The sequence below is a fragment of the Acinonyx jubatus genome, chromosome B4 (assembly GCF_027475565.1).
Source record: "Acinonyx jubatus isolate Ajub_Pintada_27869175 chromosome B4, VMU_Ajub_asm_v1.0, whole genome shotgun sequence".
Taxonomy (NCBI): domain Eukaryota; kingdom Metazoa; phylum Chordata; class Mammalia; order Carnivora; family Felidae; genus Acinonyx; species Acinonyx jubatus.
The window spans coordinates 17,971,121-17,990,834 of record NC_069387.1 but is presented as its reverse complement, the minus strand read 5'-3'; the positions used below and the strand labels follow the sequence as shown (position 1 = coordinate 17,990,834).

Genomic DNA, 19,714 nt, shown 5'->3' with positions numbered 1-19,714 from the left:
AACAAATGCATGCTTATGCGTGTACATGTGTTTGTGAAAGGAAAACCATATTCAAGTGGATATAAACCATAATCCTAATGAGTAGGATTTAAACATCGGGGATTCTGCCCTTTGCCTGATACACTACTGAACATCTTCCAAAATTTATTATAATATACACATAGTTACTTTTGCAGTCCACAATTTTAATGTTATTAGAGTTTGTTTGGAGAAACTACCATATTATATATAATATGAAAAAAACCCTTAAGTCATTTCTCACACCTATGTTGTAAAGAACACTAATTCCATACATTTGTTTGTGTGATGGTCATTAGTTATTTCACTATTTGAAAAGTATTATTTACTATCAAAAATATGATTTTAAAATATCTGATTGGTGGATTTCTTTCTACATTTTGCTGCATCGATTTCCTGCCTCTAGTCCCTTTGCCTCTTAATCCTCCCATTGAATCTTCTCCCCCACGTTAGAGTTTTCTCATGTGAGAGAAACACATTTCAGATGTCACCATCTGGATTTCAAGTTTTAAAGTTTATTTAAGTACAAGAGGATGTTGCCAAGAATGCAAAACTCTGCTTGCTCAGCTGAGACTAGCTACAGTCGAGAACTGTATTGTCTATGTGGGCTAGAGGAGACCAAAATGCAAACCTCCTTACTGTAAACAGTTGACACTAAATAACATTATCCACTCAGCTGGCATTCAATAAATATTACTTATGGCATCATTCTCACTTTCTTTCAGAAGACATTTAGAAATTAGTACTATGTATCCTGTCCTTCCATCAACATGCAGCTTGTGACAAGTTAATTTCCATGGAAACTGATACAGGAGAAAGTATAATTTTGTGGAGATGTAAAACAAATTACATAATGAAATAGACAAAACACTTACAGAAACCCACTAATAATTCAGTTTCGACAATGTTAAGACAGTGTCTGAACTTACCTCCTCATAAAAAATTTTTGTTGTTTTAATTGGTAGAGATTTTTGCTTTTTTAAGGGATAAACAACTTTTCCTAAAATATGAGTGTTGACTCAGACGGATGTAAGTATTTAAACAACTATTAATCAGTCTTTTCCAGATACTGCAATATGTTTTGTTATGACTTGAGTATCAACCTACAATCAGTTGTCTAATAAGCAGAGCAATATATCCCTTGGTCTGCTAGATTAAAAAGTCATAAACACAAATATAATGGACTATGCATCATTTCCTTTGGAATTTATGAAACTGTTTTGCACAATTCCCTAAAGGGTGAGGGAAAAATCAAGCAATCTTTGATATGCAATATAAATAATTCCCCAAAGAAATCACAAGGACTGTTTTTGTTTATTTTTGCCTTAAGTATGCAAATATATTCCTTATCTGTACCTTAACTTTAGCTGCTCAAAAACATCCATTGCATAAACTAGAAAAAGATCTTATTTATGAATTAATTTTATCCTTTGTTGTTAGAAAAGAGAAATATGAAATGTAAAATGAAAGGGGAGTCAGGAAACACAGACACTAAGTTCATCTGAAATAGGATGACACCCATATAAAAATATAGCCTCGTATAAATATTAAAAACAAGAAATAATGGCTACTATTAAAACTATGTCCTATACAAAATGTTAAGATATAAAATCATGTTAAGTAATTGAATTTTTTTTCTAAAATATACTCATATCTTCCCTTCTCTTGTTCAGACAAATGCATAAAATGCCATTATCCACTCTGTTTACCTTAATAACTTCATGTTCATTATGATGTATTGTATCAGCTTCAAGAAAAAATAAGGAAGCCAATGGCAATAACTGGTAGGAGAAAAAGTAGATGATGTTCCTTACCGACACATAGGGCCATTCTTCTCCACTACACAATTCCCACCATTTCTGCAGTAACCCAATGGACATTCTAAAAGGAAGCGTCATAAAAACAACAGTTAATTATAAATATTATTAGGAAGGAGGAGGACATATTACTGTTAATTATTGTATTAAATCTAGTCATTGAGAGTATTTCTTCCCATTTGCTACAAGCACAAGAATTCTCCCAGACTACTTCCCTGTACCCCACAAATTTGTTCAGTGGCCCTTGCTGCCCTTGATGTGTTCATTCTCTTCACATGCCTGAGTGACCACAAGAGAAGACTTTTTTTTCCCCCCTGGATTAAGTAAAATCTACTTATTTAGAACATGTCTGCATGACATACTTGTAATTATACGGAAATTTGTTCTTTAATGGAACATTGATTGTCTTTCGTTCCACACAGCAGCCACCATCATGGCGGACACTGCCCCGGCCCTGCTCTTTGCTGCTTGTATCATTCCCTACTTCTAGGTTAGCATGAACATTTATTTTCAAAGGTAGTTTGCTTATAGACTAAAAAGAAGGTAGATATTGTCCCATAGTCATGACTCTGGAAGTGGTTAGTGCCTTTAGGTCTTCAGGGTTCTTTACAGTCTCTTTGTAACTTCACCAAACCATTCTGATCCACAAAGACCTATCACTTTCTCTACTCACTTACCCCCCAAATCGCTCTCCTTGGCTTTTTTGACACCTTCTCTCTTGCAGGATACCATGTTTCCCTAGCTGGACTATCCTAACTCTAATACTTGATGGAAGCCTCCACTTCCTTTAATTTGTAATCCAACACACCGATTCTGAACACCTATTAATGTCTGGTACTAGGCTAGGCACTGGATATGTACTATTAAATAATCTAGGAAGTTTACATAGTTGCTAAAGCTGCAGGCACCAGAGACAGACTGTCTGAGTAAGAATCTCGACTCAATTCACTTGCTGTGTAATATCAGCTAAGATTGTTAATTTCTCTATGCCTCTGGTTCTTCTCTGTCAAACAGGGTTAAAAAGAGTACCCATCTCATAGAGTTGTTGAGAATGTTTGGAAACAGCCAGCTCATAGTTTTTAAGAAATGTCAACCTAAAAAAGATACAAGTGCGGTCTTTGCTCTCATTGGTCTTCCAGCTTCATGGATAATGCAAAAAAGTGACTAGGGCATTAAAATACAGTAGTAAAGGTAATATAATTTGGGATGGATATAATAAGGTTTATGAAAATACCAAGGAGAGCACCTAAATCAAATTTGGGGAACAAAGAAAAGCTTTCCAGAAGAGAACCAGGCATTCATTTGGGGAAGGTAGGTGGTGTGTGTGTGTGTGTGTGTGTGTGTGTGTGTGTGTGTGTGTGCACGTGTAAAGATAAGCATAAAGACTCAGAGGCCCAAGAAGAGAGTGTGGTGTGTTTGAGGAACTGAAGGAAGTTCAGCCTGATTGGACTGATAATGTGAAGCAAGTATGAGAGAAGGTCACAGACACACAGGGGCCAGATCATATAGGCTCAGTGAGGAGTTTAAACTTTAACCTAGGAGGCCATAATTTGAAGACAGGAGGTGGATGTTTCACGCTTCAAAAAGACAATTCTGGATCCAGTATATAAAGTTAACAGAAGGGCTAAAACTAAAATTTGGGAGCCCAGTTAAGAGTTTTTGTAATAGTCCTATAAAAAATTATAGCTGCCTGAATGAAAGGGGTGGGGTGGGGAGTTGAGAATTGTGGGGATTGGTGAGATATTGAAATGCTGAGATCAAAACATCCTGGTGATCATTTGGAGGAATCAAGAATGATGTTCAAGTTTCTGGCTGGGCCACAGAATTGGGGGATTTGTGGGGAATGGAGAATTGTTTTTTTTTTAGGGGAATGGAGAATTTAAAGGGAAAGACACTTGTGTTTGAAGTGCCTAAGGGGACATCAAAGTGGAAGTATTCCTTGGACAATATGATTTGCAGGTATGAATTCCAGGTAAAACACAGCCTAGGGCATGGATTTGAGGCCTCAGATTTCTTCCTCTGCCTTTCAGGCTTGCCCCCTCCTCTCCCCAAATCACTTGGTATCATGTTTTTAGGTGTCATGGCATTACAAAGATACAGTGTTTGTCTTTACAGGAGCATGCAAACCTTAGCAGAGAGAGAAACCATTATTTGGGCAGAGAAAGGCTGATGATTATGAACAGTAGTAGAAAAGTAATAAGAAGAAACAGAAAGTTTATACAGGAAAATAATCCATTGGAGGAAAACTCTGAAGGTCAACTATACAGAGTCAGATTGTGGAGCCAGTCATTGAACATTAGAAGGGGATGGATGGGGCAGGAGGAAAGAGGAAAAAGCAGGAAGCAGAGAGGTTGCAGTGTGGGAACAGACTCACAATATACCATATGTCTGGTGTTCTTTTTGTTTTTAAAAGTTTCCAGTGATTTGCTTTTCCAGGGGTACACAGTTGGCCCCTGAACAATGTGGGGGTTTGGAGCATTGACCCTCACACAGTTAAAAATCTACATATAACTGGGGCTTCTGGGTGGCTCAGTCAGTTAAGCGTCCGACTTCTGCTCAGGTCATGATCTCGCGGTTCATGAGTTATAGCCCCGTGTCAGGCTCGGTGATGACAGCCCAGGGCCTGTAGCCTGCTTCAGTTGTTCTGTCTTTCTCTCTCTGCCTCTCCCCTGCTCTCACTCTGTCTCTCTCCCTTTCTCTCTCTCAAAAATAAATAACAATTAAAAAATTTTAAAATCCATATATAACTACTGATTCCCCCCCAAAGTTAACTACTAATAGCCTACTGTTAACTGGAAGCCTTAACAGATAGGTAGGGAACACATATTTAGTATGTTATATGTATCATATACTGCATTACTGCAATAAAGTAAGCTAGATAAAATGTTATCAGGAAAACCATAAGGAAGAGAAATTACATTTACAGGACTGTAAAAAATCTATGCATAAGTAGACCCACACAGTTCAACCCTGTGTTGCTTAAGAGTCAACTGTGTATCTCATCTTGCCTTCCCTTACTCTTCCCTATTTAACTAATAGGAGAGTGTGCTATTAAATATGGGAATACAGCTACATCCCTCAGGCTTCCGGGGCATGCTCTACTGAACAGAACAGATGTGAAATTTCCTTCATAAACAAGAAATTAGCTGGTTTGACTAAAAATAGCCCACTAGTATGATAAAGCATAAATATCTACAAACCTTTTAGATAAACCATTTTATGCTCATGTTTGGTCTTAAGTACAATTTTACTCTTCCTCACATAAGGGCTTTGCTTTTTTTGAAGAAAAACCAGTAGAGTGTCTGAAACTGCAGAACATCAAAATACACACAGCTGCACATTTTTTTTCCTAGGGTCATTAATATTTACTTTGACTGCTGAGAGTAAAACTGAGGCTTGCTTTACATCAAAATAATTCTGTGGAAATTTACATATATAATCTCTTACGCCAGATAATAGAACACAGTGGAAAAAACACATGCATTGGCCAGAACAAGGAATAATGCTTGGTGTTTTGGAGGTCAGACAATTTGTAGATTACCTCTACAAGAAGTTCTTTCCAGTTTCTGCTTAAACCCAGGTTCTTTGTCCATAAGATGGAAAGGCACAGTACAATGTAATATCACCTTTAATTTACTCAAAACAATTTAAAGTAGAGAACAGATAAAATGGAGGAAGGAGATACATATGAGTAGTTAGCAATGAAGAGATGTAATATTTCCAGTAGATAAGTAGAGTTTCAAATGGGAAGTAGGGATCTACGGGGTTGATACTAGAATCAGTGGCTCTTTAGCCACATCAGTGTCTCACTGCCTTGTTCCCTCTTGTGTTGGTTATTATGACCATGTATCTGCAGGCCAATATGATTCAAATGACTACACAGAAATAGCATTCTGTAAAGAATTCAAGTTCAATTCCACTCTGGCGTATCACTCTGGAAAAGCAGGAAAACATATAAATTGGACACCTATCTTTGTGTGTGTGTGTGGGGGGGGTGTCTCTTTCAGTGTATATGGAACCCAGGAAGTGACAGCTATTGTATTGTGGATTGCTGAGAAGACTGATAGTCACATGAATCCTGGTTTTCCCTCATTGATACCTTGCTCAGTTAATGTGTTATGGAACTTGGGGCTAGGTACTTCAAGTATAAAGTTTTATGTATTTAAAGTGAGGATTGTATCACCTTGCCTGCCAGGGCTGCTGAGAGGATAAAATGAAATGTATTTATAGTATTTCTATACTATTGAATGGTATGCATAACACATTAAATAATCGTTCTCACCCAGTTCTCTATACTTGGAAGTTCTTTAAATTGCCCGTGAAACCTAATTTCCATTACCATTGCTCTCTCCATCTTTTCCTTTTCTCCTTCTACCATCAGGAACACCATTACCACTCCATTTACTGAAGACCTGCTCTGTGTCAAGACTGTCCTAAGACTTGTACTGCCATTACCTCATTCAGTCCTCATAGCATTATGTGATATATCCCATATATACCTTTTTTTACATAAAAGGAAAATGGTTAATAATATAACTTGCTCAAGTGAACAGCAAGGGAACAGCTAATAATGAACTGAATTCCAGTCCTCTAACTCCAAAGCCTGTTAGTCTAAACATTTCAAATGATCTGATGCTATTCAGTTCAGAATTTCTATAACCCCTTACTGTTCCCGATATTATGATCATAAACCTCTCTGAATCATAAGGTATTTATGCACTGTCATGGATTAAATATATGCATACACAATAACTTGCATAGTTTCAGGAGCTGTACGGATCTAAGAGTCTTCCAGAAAACCAAATGTTTTGGTGCAGGAAACCAAATTCCCAGTAGGCAGGGACTGTTCTCTTTATCTTGAAATCCCAGCACAGGGACTGCAGGGAAGATTAACTATGGCTTAGAAATTTGGAATAGCTCCATAGTACTTTACATGAGAAGTTTTTATTTTGGTTTGGTGTATGCTCCAAGTACAAAAATGTTCTTGTTGAAAAAAAATAATTTTAACTGAGGGTACCCATTTAAAATAGAGCATATCAGAGGGTAGGTGGGGGGGGGTGTGTGAAACAAGTTGGGTGAAACAAGATGGGAATGAAAGAGTACACTTAACCATGATGAGCACTGAGTGATATATGGCATTGTTGAATCACTATATTGTACACCTGAAACTAATATAACACTGTATGTTGACTATACTGGAATTAAAATTAAAAAAAAACTTGATAGAAAAAAATTTTTAAAAACCTTCTGGAACGGTTTTAGGCATTATTATTATCATTATGTTGTTGTTGTTGTTGTTGTTGTATTGCATTCATAATACCCAATCCTACAAGTTTATATTTTTAATGCCTTTTCCTAATTCGCCTTCAAATGGACAGCTATCATAGTTGTAGTATCACCTTAACATAACTTTCATTAACCTCTACTACTGCAGATGACTGGAAAGTGACTCCCTATTTAAATGAGGCCAGACACATCCTGCTCAATAATTTTCTGTTACATAAGCAACCAAAACTTGAAAATAATATGCCTTTATAACATAACTTGGGGACACACAGGCCTTGTTGAAATCTACTTAACCTGAAACACCTATGCAGAGTCTGAGGTCAATGTTACTGTTAATGACTTAAACCTCAGGTGAGGAGAGACCAGATGCTCACCACCTGCTGTGTTACCAGAGATGTTATTGGACGCTGTCAGGATTGGTCTTATAAAGTCTGTGAAATGCTGACCATAAAGGGATATAATGTTTGAAAAGAAAGAGGAAGGCGTCATGGGCATTTTAGCATGGATTAAGCTTAGACGCATTCTTAAACACAGAAGTGTTGACTTCATCATATTAGTTTGGCAAACTAAGAAGTACATACAATATAAATAGAGAACAAAAAATATAATGTGGATTTTATTTCTGAAAAGTGTTTCATTAGTTCTTCATATTACTATAACCCAGTACCTGGGGCAGTATGACCCATACTTTGTAAATGAACTGTGTGAGTGAACTGGTGAATGACTAAAATAGATGGGGCAGCCAGAATGTGTTCTCTGTTATTACCTACAGGTTGTCGATCACTCAGGAAGGCTAATCACTCTTCTGTTTTTCTGGCCACATTTTAAAAAGTGGAATATGTAAAATCAGACAATAAACCATAACATGGTGTGATATATTTGTTCTCCTAGAGGACTCTGCTGAACAAAATCCCATCTTTATGAATATAAATTTGGATGCTGGACATCAGTGCTTTTTCTTAATAGTTTCAAAGAATGAAACTCATTAGTATCTTTCTTACTCTGAAAAGAAACTGAAAGCGTTTCCTTTTGGGCATCAATCTGATAGAAAAGCATGCCTGGTACAGAAATAATGGCAAAGAGCATTCATCTTTGCATATTTTATGGGACCAGATTTGCTTGCTTCTTGATTTCCTTTTGTAGTCATAAAATTCAGTGCCCTGTGAGTATTCATTTCAGCAGTACAAAAAAATAAGATTTTTTTGCACTGTGATTTGATTGTAATTACCATGTTTTTGTCACTTATAATAGTCTTCTCTCTTGAAAGATACGAAGAATATATTCTCACCTAGTTTCGATATTAAATATCTCCAATTTGTTTAGAAAATACGATTGAATATATCTTTTATTACCAATTTATATTACCCATTAGTTGTGAGAGATTTATATTGACCCTATCTATTATTTTATGCCTCCTGCATGAAATAAAAATTCAATTACTAAGGAGAGATGTTAACAATGGACTACAATAAATTAGAGAATTTAAAAGCAGTTTGATAAAAGTATAATCACAAACATCCATTATCAACTCTTATAAATATTCCAGAGTCATGAGAGAAAAATGTTTAAAAGTCAGCCTAAAGCTTAATAAATTGGCTTTTTAATCATGACTAGATCATACAAAAGGATGGCTCTTAATGAAGTGGGAAAAATTACAATGAAAAAAATTAACATGTTAGATTGCGCTTCCTTATTTCAGAAATCAAGCAATTCACATCAAAGGGACTATCAAATACCAATAACTTTAAGTTATATTGAATTAAAATTAAGGGTGTGATTTTTCTTTACTTGGAGACCTTGTTTATATAGAGTAAGCATGAGTCCATTATATTATACAAGTTTTTATACGTGTAGCCATGTTAATATCCTTCCTGCCCCCAACCAATACTAGGAATTCAGTTATCCCATGCTTGCAATTATTTAGAATTTCAGGTTTTAATATTTGCATCATCTACAAGGTTAAGTTACTGGCTTATATCGTAAAGAATATTTTACTGGAAATAGAATACCTGAGCAGCTGGACTCATCAAGCTGGAAATCCGTGCAGCTGGCAAAACCATCACAGCGCTCGTGCACTGGGATACAGCTGTTCAAGGAGGGACACCTCAACGCGCCATCAGAACAGCTCTTATTGGCTGCAAGAAGAAGAACAATAACCATTTTTTAAATGAATTTCTTCTAATGAAATAATAAGACAGTTTATTGCATCACCCTTCATCTTTCTAGTCCCCTGTTTAAGTTATATATTATAGTTGTTTTTGCTTCTTCAAAAAGAAGTGTTTTGATAGAATCGTTTCCCAGCTGTGCATCCTGCAGTATCATACAGGTATGTATGTATAAACTACACTGTGCACACTATGTAGTCTGAATTGTTCTTAGACTAAACTTTTACTCCAAGGCAGAGTTCTCTGTGCTTCTATTGCTCCCCTAAGGTCCCTGACGTTATGTGCAACTGAAATGACAGCAACCATTACTTGTTTGAATGTTTATCAATTTCCAGATTGGACGTCATGGATAGTCACTGGATACATGACGTAGGTCACTGCAGCTCAATGTAGGATGACTATGTGCCTTTATAGCATGGTGCATTGGGCTAATTCCAGAGTCTCTTGTAAGCCTGACTTCAAGAGACAAGAACAGGTCTCGCTCTTCACATTTGGGTTGCTTCAGAAAGATGACTTCACCGATGGTGATCAAGAGGGCTGATCCTTCAATAGCAATCTAGTCCTGCCAAATACTTAACTTCCCCTGGATGCTACTCTTAGTCCTGAAACTGTATTTCTCTCTTCCTCTCTCATTGACTCATTAGGACTACAATTTCCTAAAGCAGTCATAATGTTTAGGCTTTTTTTTACAAGTTAGAGCTGAATCAGAGCCCTTCACTCCAGGCTGCCATCAGGCATCTCTTGTCTCCTGTTTGCTCAAGAACCTGGCAACCAGCAGGCCTAGGTTTCAGTCCTGATCTCTGCTCTCTGGTTCTACTCCAGTTTTGTCCCATGCTGGTGTCTGTCATGTCTCTGAGCCTTTTTATGTGCCAGCTGTTCTATCTAGCATTGCTCTGTGTTTGGAATAGAGGGAATGTTGAAGCATGAACCCATTGCACCATCTCACCAGGAGTTCTGGATAGATTTGAAAAGTACTAAATAATAATGATATTAACAAACTTAATCCAAGTCCAACAAGAATGGCTGTGCTTTTCTCGACTTATCTAGTAGTGTCATGCATAATACCTTATTTGAACATTTTAATCTAAACCTGCTGTTACAATTTCAAGAAAGGATTTACCTGGGAAGTCACTGAAACAAAGACAATTAAGTTTAAACTTCTCAAGCTAAATTGATAGTTTAGAACACTTGGGAATAAATATCCTCATGGACAGGTCTTACAGATTTTGTCAGTATCATCACGATTTCTTTTCTTTCTTCAAGTATATTTATGGGCTGGAATTGTTGAGTTGTCATAGGTTACTGATACAGTTTGACAATTGTCTATCAAACTTAATTTTCAAGTTGGACATAAAATGATGCTTTTAAGAGTGTGTCTTTCTACTGACTAAAAATACCAGCTCTGAAAATTAAAGTGATGGGGTGCCTGGGTGGCTCAGTCAGTTAAGCGTCTGACTTCGGCTCAGGTCATGATCTCACAGCTTATGAGTTCAAGGCCCGCATCGGGCTCTGTGCTGATAGCTCAGAGCCTGGAGTCTGCTTTGGATTCTGTGTCTCCCTCTCTCTCTGCCCCTCCCCCGCTCACACTCTGTTTCTCTTTCTCAAAAAGTAAACATTAAAACATTTTTTTAAAAATGAATGAAAATTAAAATTAAAGTGATGCTTTTCATTGAGTCATCTTTCCTGAGGTACTAGAACATCAATTCCCACTAATAAATATTATTATTGAGCTGATGCTACATGTGAGACTATGCTTAGCACTTTAACTGGAGAGTACAGGGGACACTTTTTAGAAAGAGTGATCAGGACATATACAGCAACGAAAGCAAAATGAAAATAGAAAGCAGTTAACAGTTCAAAATAATAACAAGAGAAATGCCATAAGTCCAGGCTTCATTGGTAAAGCATTGGTACAGATAAGCATTATAAAAATAAGAGATTCCTTTATTGCATGGAAGTATATAAAGACTGAAAGAGTAGAGTCTTGAAATGTTTTAAATTTTCATGTGTCCAGTAAAAACTCATTCAGCAGAGTGAGATTAAATCTATAAATGAGGCATCAGTAAGTTTGGCATTGGAACAGTGAGCAAAGCGGTTTGCCTTTCCCTGGGAAGTTTGTGTAAGGAGGCAGCACAGACAAACTTAGAAAACAAGGCTGAAACCAGATTGCAGAAATGGCTAAGATCCCAGAAGAGATGATCTTTAAGCTTTTTCAAGAGGTCAAATAATTTTAAGATATACATTGGCAAGATAGATGATATTGCAAACCAAGTGAACTAGTATATCAAATAATCTAACTCTTATAAGAGGTATTTGTAAAAAAAATGAAAACGTATGTGCATATATATATAAATATATATATATTCATGCATTTATATGTGTGTTTGTGTATATACACACAATTTTATCACCATTATTTTGCATTGCAAGGGGCTGAGCGTTCATAAAAGATGGCAGTTTTAAGGTTTTAAATAATAGGTTGAGATTTGCATACAAAGTTGATAATACAGATCTAGTGTCGAAGCATTATTTTGAACACATCTACTTTTGAGAATACTAATCCATCCATATTCCTTCACCCAATTTCCAGGGTGACTGATAGCTTAGTTTTCAAGTTAGCTGTACAGTGAAGAGCCCTAAACTGTATGAGGTGTAAATCCTCAACTTTGGCCCAAATAGTATTGAAACACATAAAAATACGTAAGCAAATACATTGTTTCGATTTAGAAAAAGTTTTACTTTTTCCCTTTTATAGAAAGTTTACAGTTAAGAGTTAAAAAATATTATGAAATTTAAAACTAAAATCGTAGTTTCTATGGCATTTAAAACACTATAACATTAAAGCTAATGGATATTTATCAACTTCCTTCTAAAAGCAGGTGGCAAATTATGAATGCAATCAATATTTATTGAAACCCACACAGCAATGGACATTGTACTGAAAACAGAAAATAAATTAAATCATTACTTTCTTTCTCTCCTTCACTAGTACCACATAGACAACAAGGACAAAAAATAGTCTAAATCATCTATATATAAAATTTATAGGCAACTAGGATTTCAAAACGTTTCCCTGGACAATATCTACTTTCGCCACATTCAAACATAGTTAATGTCTATAAAAACACTTATTTCAATCTGTCATCATAGAGGTTGACACTCATTCATACAAAAATAAGCCAGGTAACACAGAGCATGCTGTGGCTTTTAGTTCTTTCACTCAAGTGTTAGAGATACATTAAACAGAAGCAATTCATGCATCGTTTACTGGAGTTAAATTTCCCTAAAACAAAATTCCTTTTATAGATTATAATTGCTGTTTACAAAATATACGCAAAAGTAAAGTACATGTTACTAGGGGTGTGTATCCATTTACTATTAAGATGAAAACTCACGTATGCAGCCCACATTTCTAAGAGCAGAGCGATGTGGTCTTGAAACCTGAGAATGAAGGCTATCGGTCCTTTAAGGCATATACGTACCCAGTACAGGGAAGGATGGATTTTTACTCTCTCCTTAAACTAAAACAAACTACTACTCTTACTGAACTATCTTAGCAGTTTGAGTAAATTTTGTAAAACTCTATAAACAATTTAATGGGGAAAGAGTATTAATTTATTATGAGTATTATGCAATGCACCATAATCATCCGATTCTTCAGTATCTCTGTAAAAGAGACAATCACCACAATTTTCATGCTGAATAAAACTGAGCAACACTTTTGTAAGAAGCTGTCAAATGCAGAGGGATAATCTTTACAGTATTATTGATTGGGAAGTACCATAGGATGCTGGAATCCCAGCTAGTATATTTAAAGGCTAATAATAAAAATATCCTGATGATAAAGGTTGATTCATAAATCTGAGGAGTGTGACCCATTGTAAATCCTCTAAATGGCACTCAACTACATAAGACACATCAACTACTACTGGAATATAAGTTAAAGTTAGAAAGCAGGCAGACTGTCCACTTCCCTATCCTTTTCACAGTCATATCCGTCAGTGACAGATAGCTTCTATGTGCCTCTCCTCAAACATTCTGCAACCCCTCTCTCTGTTCCGGATCTAAAGGATGAACTATAAAGATACATCAGCATGCCTCTTGCTCACTAGCTACTCGTTGGGTTTGGCTGATGTGTAGAACCAGCAAGAGATAACATGGAGGGAAGAGACTGGAAGATCGCTAGCTGTTCCCAACCTTTTATCAAGCCATACCTTTTTTTAAAATTTGTTCTAGTTTTATTTTATTTTTTAATATGAAATTTATTGTCAAATTGGTTTCCATACAACACCCAGTGCTCATCCCAACAGGTGTCCTCCTCAATGCCCAACACCCACCCTCCCCTTCCTCCCATTCCCCATCAACCCTCAGTGTGTTCTCAGTTTTTAAGAGTCTCTTATGTTTTACAAGCCACACCTTTTATCAAGTAGCTCTCTCTGATTCCAGGTTAAGACACATCTTCCCTTCTCCCACATGCTTTGGTCTATGGGTGATAACAGCTTCTGCTTTTACCATTTGTTGCAGCTTCTTTATGCATGCTAGTTCCCTATGCACAACCTCTTTATGAAAATATTTTCAAATTTTAAAACATCCATGTGCCATGTATGTCTTGTCAGGATATTGACTGACACAACATCTGATGAAATGGAGGAATATTGGTAAGAGGAGTGCTCCTAGTTTGGTGCTCTGTTCCCATATAATTAAACCATACTTACTTTTCCCTTCTTTCTTTCTTTTTTGTTTTTTTTTTAAGGGAAAGGCGATATTTTTGGTAAAGATGTACCCCTTCAGTTTATTTAAAAAAACATGTTTCCACAGGAAAGACTATGGAATATGAATTATTTTTAAATGTTGAACTCACCACAGGTTTGCATAAACGTTCTGATAACTAGAATATTTATCTTTGCAAGAATAAAAGGCCTTTAAAAACCAATTGCTATTGATTTCCCTGCTTAAACTGTAACCACTTCAGAATCCTTATTCCTACACCACATTTAAACATGTGCAGGCCTCTCCAAACCAAACAACCAACCAAAAAACCTCTTACTTTGTCCTACATCACACTGTAGGTGCAAACTTATCGAAAGGGTTGTCTACAGTTGATTTCTCTCCTTGCCTACTTTCTCTACAAAAGGTTGGCATCAGAATTCTGCCCTTTCCATCCACAGCAAGTTCTCTCTCCAAGCTCACCAGGAATTATGTTTGCTTTTCTCGATTTATATATTTTTAAGCCTAAGCTTACATGATCTCTCAGAAATATTCCAACCTGTAAATACTCTCTGTACTTAAGGCTTTCTAAATTTCATTTATGGTTATTATTCTCTTTTTTTTCTGGCTTGTGTCTGTGACCACATCTCAGTGTCTTTCAATGTTTGCTTTTTCTAAACTGTCTGCCACCTTATGTCTTCCTCTCTATATTGTCTCATCCATACCCACAGCTTCAAGCCTTGTATGTATACTGAAGGCCATGTGTCTTCTATGCCTTCCCCTCTCTCTCTCCAGAGCTCCACATATCCATCCTGAATACATTCTGAACATTTCTGTGCAGATGTGCCACAAATGTCACAAACACAACATGTTTAAAAATGAAGTCACAATCTTCCACTAAGAGGTACTTCTCCTCCCATTTTCCCCAGCTCAGGAGAAATGGCACATTAGCTGTCCTATTGCCCAAATCAGAAACTTGGAAACTCTTGATCACACACTCTTCTCTTCACCTGAGTGTCTCTAAAGCCTAGTCAAAATCTTTACACATTGTGTTACCCAGTCAATTCTTTTATACTTCAGTTGTGATATCTCCTAACCAGCCCCCTCCTTCACTCCAGTGTATTCCATGTACCACCTGAACCGCAGCTGGCAGGGGCATGATGGGCAAGGAGGGACCCTTCAAGATCTGGTCCTGCTCATCTCTCCAGACTTATTTCTACATTTCTCACCATAAACTCTACACTAGTTATACCAAATATGCTTCAGGCAAACAACTTTTTCTCTATTTCTGGAACATTCTTTTTTTTAAATACTTTTTTTTTTCATGTTTATTTATTTTTGAGACAGAGAGAAAGAGAGGGGGACAAAGGATCCAAAGCGGGCTCTGTGCTGACAGCACAGGGCCCTATGCGAGGCTCGAAGTCACAAACTGTGAGATCATGACCTGAGCTGAAGTCAGATGTTTAACCAACTGAGCCACCCTGGCACCCCTATTTCTGGAACATTCTTTAGGGGAATCAAGCATCTCTACCTCACTTGCCTAATGACAACCGTCTTTCCGAATTTGCCTCTGTGAACATTTTTCTTATTAAAATTTACAGATTCCCCAGCACCACGGTTAGGAAATACCCTATGTATTCAATAACATTTATCTCTGCATTTATCTCTGTCACAGAACTTATCACATTTTATTTTCAACTATCGCTTACTAGTCTCCTTCAGGAATATATACTGTATTTACAACCTGAGTTGGTCTAATACCACATCCATCTGTATCATTAATGGCCAATACAATATGTGGCATAAATTACGTAAATGAGAGTTTATGAATGAATAAATGAGTGTGAGTTAAAAAAACAAAACAAAACATACCCTTCTAAATCAATAGGTAAGCCCAGAATAAAACAAAACAAAACAAAAACCAAAAACCAAACACCAAAAAACATACCTTTAATTGTTTGGTAAACTGTCATCATTAGAGGCTTTTATTCTGTAAATTTGCCCTAGCATTTTTTACTGTAGTTGATTTTGACACAGTTTTTTCTATAGAGTCATAACTTAATCAAATATTTTAGAGATGGACAGAAGCAATACTCTCATGATACCAGTCTATTCCTAGCATGGGCTTATTTCCCTTTAGGAAGAGAACTTCCTATGTTCCTACTTCATCAAATGCCAATTTTGCAATGAGTGTCTGAAAGTATAAGGATACTGTACTTTCCTAAGCTTCTATTTAAATAGCATTCTTATTTGAAGTCAAATATCATATGACTATATTGAACTTAATAAGATTTCTATCAACCAAATTACATTAGAGCCCTGATGGGAATAGGGATAAATAATTTGGCAGGCTTTCTCTTCTTCATTCTCTTCCATTTGTTTACCTTTCTCTAAGAAAATATTATAAAACTTGACAGGTTGGCTTTATTACAGGAAGAATGTCACAGGAAATAACAGGAACATGGAAAACCAATCTCTAGGCCTAAACTAGGAAAAGAAGTTCACTTATTTAAGACTGAAACCTTTAAATATCCAAACGCTATCTCCTCTTTCTTGAATTTGTCTGTACTCCTTTTCCGATAGTTTTAATTCCTGATGTCCAACCTAAACAAGACACTGAAATAGCCTTATATTTCTTTCAATATCCATTCTTAACACTCACAATTCAAGCTGCTTTTTACTACTTAAAAATAAAAAGTGGCCATTAGCATGTGGTTTATGTAGTTCTATCACTGCCAACTATGCCAAAATATATAATATAGTATAATATAAAACCAAACAAACAAATAATTAAATGTTAGTGGTGCTGTGACTCACTATGCTTTCATGATCGCCTTAATGATTTGTGAAATTACTTCATAACCAATACTCTTCCTTCCCTACATGACATAGGATAGTTATAATAAAAGTAGAAAATACTGAATGCAGGACTGAGGATTTCATGTATTCTCTCAAATCCTCACAGCCCTATAAGGTAGGTATTACACGAATGATGACTGATTCTAATAACTTTTCCAAGTTTGCATAGGTAATAGGTGACAAGAATGAGATTCAAGCCTATGACCTTAGGATTTACTATTCCATGGACTCTTTTTTTTGGATTGGTAACAATTATTCTTTTTTAATGTTTATTTGCTTTGTGAGAGAGGGGGGACAGAGGAGGGACAGAGAGAGAGAGGTAGGGAGAGAATCCCAAGCAGGCTCCATGCTGCCAATGCAGAGCCTGACATGGGGCGTGATCCCACGAACCATGAGAACATGATGTGAGCCAAAATCAAGAGTTGGACACTCAGCCAACTGAGCCACCCAGGTTCTCCCATTCTATGAACATTTTTAAGTTTCTTTATTTATTTTAAGAGACTGGGGGTGGGGGCAGAAAGATGGAGAGAGAGAGAAAGAATCCCAAGCAGGTCCTGCACTGTAAGCATGGAGCCCAACACAGGGCTAGAACTCATAAACCATGATCTCATGACCTGAGCCAAAACCAAGAGTTGGACACTTAACTGACTGAGCCACCCAGGTGCCCTTCCATCCCTCCATGAACTCTTAATGACATGATATCTACCTACATAGTGGTCCAGGTCCAACCCCTAACTACATACCCCATATAATACACACACACACACACACACACACATATATATGTATATACATATATATACATATGTATGTATAACACACATACACACATATATATGTATATACATATATATGTATATACATATGTATATGTATGTATACATATATGTATGTACATATATATGTATATACATGTATATACATATGTATATGTATGTATACATATATATGTGTGTACGTACATATGTACACACACGCATGTATGTATACATATATGTATACATATGTATATATACATGCGTATGTATGTATACATATATGTGCACGTACATATGTACATACACACGTATGTGTGTATGCATGTGTATATATGTATACATATGTGTGTGTGCGTACACATGCACATACATACACATGTATGTATACATATGCATATATACATGTGTATGTGTGTATACATATATGTGTACGTACATATGTACATACATACGCATGCATGTATACATATATGTATACATATGTATATATACATGTATATGTATATACATGTATATATACATATGTATATATATGTATATACATATATATGTGTGTGTGTGAAATAAATATATATAAATTATATATATATTAAAGTGAATATTTGCCTAGAGTCCTATACTTGAGCCATCTTCATAAATATTAATAACTACATGTCCACAATCCATTTCCATAAACATTTGTTAAAAAGATATCAAGTCCCATTTACAGCTGCCTCAAAAAATACCTAAAGGGGCGCCTACGTGGCTCAGTCGGTTAAGTGTCCACCTCTTGATTTCAGCTCAGGTCATGATCCCAGGGTCATGGGATGGAGCCCCGCATCACGCTCTGTGATGAGCATAGAGTCTGCTTGAGATTCTCTCTCTTGCTCCCTTGCCTCTCACCCCTGATCATGCTCTCTCTCTCTCTCTAAAATAAAATTCAACTTAAAAAATATATCTAAAAGTAAATTTAACCAAGGAGGTGAAAGATCTGTACTCTGAAAACTATAAGATATTGATGAAAGAAATTGAAGACAATGCAAATAAATGGAAAGATATATCATGTTCATGGATTGAAAGAATTAATATTGCTAAAAGGTCCAAAATACTTAAAGCAATCTACAAATTCAATGCAATCCCTACCGAAATACCAATATTATTTTTCACAAGACTAGAACAAATAATGCTAAAATTTGCATGGAACCACAACAGACTCCAAATTGCCAAAGCAATCTTGAGAATGAAGAACAAAGCTGGAGGTATCACAATGCCAGATTTCAAACTATACTACAAAGCTATAATAATCAAAACATTAGGGTACCAGCACAAAATCAGATACACAGATCAATGGAATAGAATGGAGTTTAGCAGTAAACCCATGCATATACAGTCAACTAGTCCATGCCAAAGGAGACAAGAGTACACAATAGGGAAGAGACACTCTCTTAAATAAATGGCACGGAAAGATGGGACAGCAACATGCAAAAGGATAAATCTGGACCATTTTCTTACACCATACACAAAAATAAACTCAAAATGGATGAAGGACCTAAATTTAAGACCTGAAACCATACAGCTAAAAGAAAACATAGGCAGAAACTTTTGGACATTCGCCTTAGCATATTTTTCTGGATTTGTTTCCCCAGGCAAGGGAAACAAAAGCAAAAATTATTCATTAGGACTACAGGAAACTAAAAAGCTTTTGCACAGAGAAGAATACTACCAACAAAACTAAAAAGCAATCTATTTAATGGGAAAAGATATTTGCAAATGATATACTTGATAAGCGCTTAATATCCAAATATACAACTCAACACACACACATACACACACACGAATAATCTGATTAAAATTGGGCAGAGGACCTGAATAGAAATTTTTGCCAAAGAAGTCATCCAGATGGCTAATAGACACATGAAAAGATGCTCACCATTACTCATCATCAAGGAAATACAAATCAAAACTACAATGAGATACCACTTCACACCTGTCAGAATGTCTAGTGCAAAAAAGACAGGAAATGACAAGTGTTGTTAAGGATTTAGAAAAAAAGGAATGCTTGAGTACTGTTGGTGAGAATGTAAAATGGTGCAGCCACAATAAAACAAAAATAAAACAAAACACA

The 19,714-nt window shown here is 36.2% G+C and overlaps 1 protein-coding gene across 3 annotated transcripts in view; it reads right to left on the bottom strand.

The window, feature by feature from the left end:
• Nucleotides 1-19,714, bottom strand: part of MALRD1 (MAM and LDL receptor class A domain containing 1) — a 754,681-nt gene that overhangs the window by 130,856 nt on the left and 604,111 nt on the right. For all 3 annotated transcript variants that reach the window (XM_027074220.2, XM_053225367.1, XM_053225368.1), the window contains 2 exons: nt 9,131-9,256; nt 1,833-1,899 (listed from right to left, as the gene is read on the bottom strand). In XM_027074220.2, coding sequence (XP_026930021.1) covers nt 1,833-1,899; nt 9,131-9,256 — 193 coding nt within the window. The remainder of the gene's footprint in view (nt 1-1,832; nt 1,900-9,130; nt 9,257-19,714) is intronic.